Source organism: Mus pahari, chromosome 5, assembly GCF_900095145.1.
Source record: "Mus pahari chromosome 5, PAHARI_EIJ_v1.1, whole genome shotgun sequence".
Taxonomy (NCBI): domain Eukaryota; kingdom Metazoa; phylum Chordata; class Mammalia; order Rodentia; family Muridae; genus Mus; species Mus pahari.
This window is the reverse complement of record NC_034594.1, coordinates 138,499,327-138,502,074: the sequence shown is the minus strand read 5'-3', so window position 1 is coordinate 138,502,074 and position 2,748 is coordinate 138,499,327. Positions and strand designations below refer to the sequence as shown.

The window sequence follows — 2,748 nt, the reverse complement described above, 5'->3', positions numbered from 1 at the left end:
GGGTTTCTCTGTATAGCCCTGGCTGTCCTGGAACTCACTTTGTAGACCAGGCTGGCCTTGAACTCAGAAATCCACCTGCCTCTGCCTCCCGAGTGCTGGAATTAAAGGCGTGTGCCACCATGCCCAGCTCATTAAGATTTTTATTTAATAGTCTGTATCTTCTGGGAACAATATTGTCTACCCATCTGGGGTACCTCTGTTCAAACTCCTTTTCTTACTTTTTATTATGGGTTTTAATTAGCTCACACATAGAAGGTTTCCACCAGGCTTTTTCATACATTATTAGTTTTTGTTGACCTGTCTTCCTTCTCTGCTTCCATCCCTCACTGCTGTCTCTGCTTAAACCTTTAAATATCCCCAGTGTCCCCTCCTCTTCTCATCCCAATACATTCTACTATGTCCTACCCCAGTAAGACCTCTTATCCTCCTCTCAGGGACTCATCCATGTTTTCTGATGAAAGTACAGATACTCCAAGTTAAACATAAAGACTCAAAGCTAGGAGTCACTGTGAAGGAGACTTGGCAGCCTTTGTGATTGAGGGCCCAGGCTAGTCACTTAGTGTAATGTTTTCCACTTCTATCCATGTATCTGTAGACTTCTTTATGGCTGAGTAAAATCCCATTTTGTGTTTGTATCGGTCTCATCTGTCCATCAGTCAATGTTAATGTCGTTTTTCCTATTTTTGCTATTGGAAATAGAGCAGCAATGAGTTGTGTGGTGATTTTATATCTTTACTGTCAAATATAAGGATTATCCTTTCAAGTTTTTTCTTTTAGAAAAAAATGAAGAAGAAAAGTTAGAATGACTTAAGTTTCATATTTTATGCAGAGCATAACCTTGTTGTACAAGAAAGCAGTAACTGGGAAGCACTAACTGAACCATATAAAATGATACAGAAAGTGACAAGGATCGTATACATTTCCCAAGTTGAGGTTTTCTGTTTTATCAGTTTGGGTATGTCAGATTGATGTCTGTCGACATGGCAGTAGAGTGACTCATCTTTTGCACTTACAGAGGTGCCTTACTCAGTCTCAGTCCGGGGACCCTGGGCGGTGCTCTCAGCCCAGCCCTAATGAGCAACAGTACACTGGCAACGATTCAAGGTCAGCAGCATGTTTGTCTTGCTTGGTGCACCTGAGGGTATTGGGGGTACGGGGAGGGGCAGGGGGAGCTAGAGGAAGCTTCCTGCTTTGCTAAAGATAAAGGTGAGGAACTAAAGATTAAACTGTTCCTGAGGATCAAGAAGATATTCCTGTAAAAAAGTTTTGTAGAAGGGCATACGGGCTAGTTTGTGAGAATAACAAATGCATAGTTTGGTATATTCCAAGAAATCTAAACTTTATTACGTGACTAGAGTTGGAGGTAGATTTATTTTCCTCCTGATGTTAACCTATCTCAAGGCAAGCTTCTTCAAGTAAAACTGCCCAGTTCCATCCCCACTGAGAGTCAAGTGTTCTGCCTCTAGAAGTAAAAAAACATTTTTTTAAATCATGCCCTTTTCTTTATTTAGTGATGTGTGAATGTTCTCTTGACTAAAGGCTTCTCAAATATAGCTTTCATCTTATATGAAATGTATTCTCAAATTTGTCAAATAATGTCAGTCGAGTTGATAAAAGCTAAATATATTTTTAATACTTCAATCACTAACAAGTAGTCTTTTTGAATGGAGGTAGTTTTAAGACAACTCCATTGAAAAGATAATATTATTGGATTTAACAAATACTTGTAAGTAAATGTCAAAAACTTAACACTTAAAAGATAGAAATATGACTGATTGGTCCGCAGCTCTCATGATTCCTCCCTATTGATTTGTCCTACTCATACTCATTAAATTGACTTTCAACTCTTTGCATCAGACGTATAGATAAACGTGAGCTGATGTCAGTACAGTGGAGGGGAGAGTCAGCAAAGAGGCACTCTCTGCTACTGAGTAGAAGTTAGCTGATGTGCCATCATCTGTGTTCTCTGGCTTCTCCAGGATTCGATTTAATGCTCTTCCTGTTCTGGGCTTTGTCTACAGCTCTTGCTTCTAGTGGCTCCCTTCCAATAACGTCTCTGGATGCAACTGGGAACCTGGTATTTGCCAATGCAGGAGGAGCCCCAAACATCGTGACTGCACCTCTTTTCCTGAACCCTCAGAACCTCTCTCTGCTCACCAGCAACCCAGTAAGCTTGGTTTCCGCCGCTGCAGCCTCCACGGGGAACTCTGCACCTACAGCCAGCCTTCATGCCTCCTCCACCTCAACTGAGTCTATCCAGAACTCTCTGTTCACAGTCGCCTCTGCCAGTGGGCCTGCTTCCACCACCACAGCTGCCTCCAAGGCACAGTGAGCTGGGCATAGAGCTGGGTTGCCACAGGTTTTCCTCACTGCAGGGTGATAGGCTGGCTACCAGCTGCTTTAGAAAATGACACCTGTCATTGGCTTCCTCCCACCGTGTTGTGTGTGAGGAGGAAGAAGACATGGAGAGAAGAAAAAATTACACATACCAGAAAAAAGAAAGAATGGAGACAGGACAGCATTTGCCTAATTTTATAATAAAACAATGTCTTTCAGGATTGCTTCATGGATTGGAGAACTTTCTAACCAAAAATTTTAAAGGAAAAAAAAAAAAAAAAAGAAACAAAAACAGACAGACAAAACTAAGTGAAAGGCCTGCTTACCATGTCCAGCAGTCATGACGACAAGCTAAGGTGGGTCACCAGTTCAGGAGAGGAAGAGAGGAAGGGGTTTTTTTCTTTTTCTTTT

General features: G+C 41.7%; 1 protein-coding gene across 3 annotated transcripts in view; it reads left to right on the top strand.

The window, feature by feature from the left end:
• Pou2f1 (POU class 2 homeobox 1) overlaps window positions 1-2,748 on the top strand; it is a 133,451-nt gene extending 130,703 nt beyond the window's left edge. For 2 of the 3 annotated variants that reach the window (XM_021198724.2, XM_021198722.1), the window contains exons 15-16: window positions 1,016-1,104; window positions 2,022-2,600. In XM_021198724.2, coding sequence (XP_021054383.1) covers window positions 1,016-1,104; window positions 2,022-2,332 — 400 coding nt within the window. In that variant the 3' untranslated portion in view covers window positions 2,333-2,600. Of the gene's footprint in view, window positions 1-1,015; window positions 1,105-2,021 lie in introns of all 3 variants that reach the window. The other variant, XM_021198721.2, reaches the window with a different exon arrangement.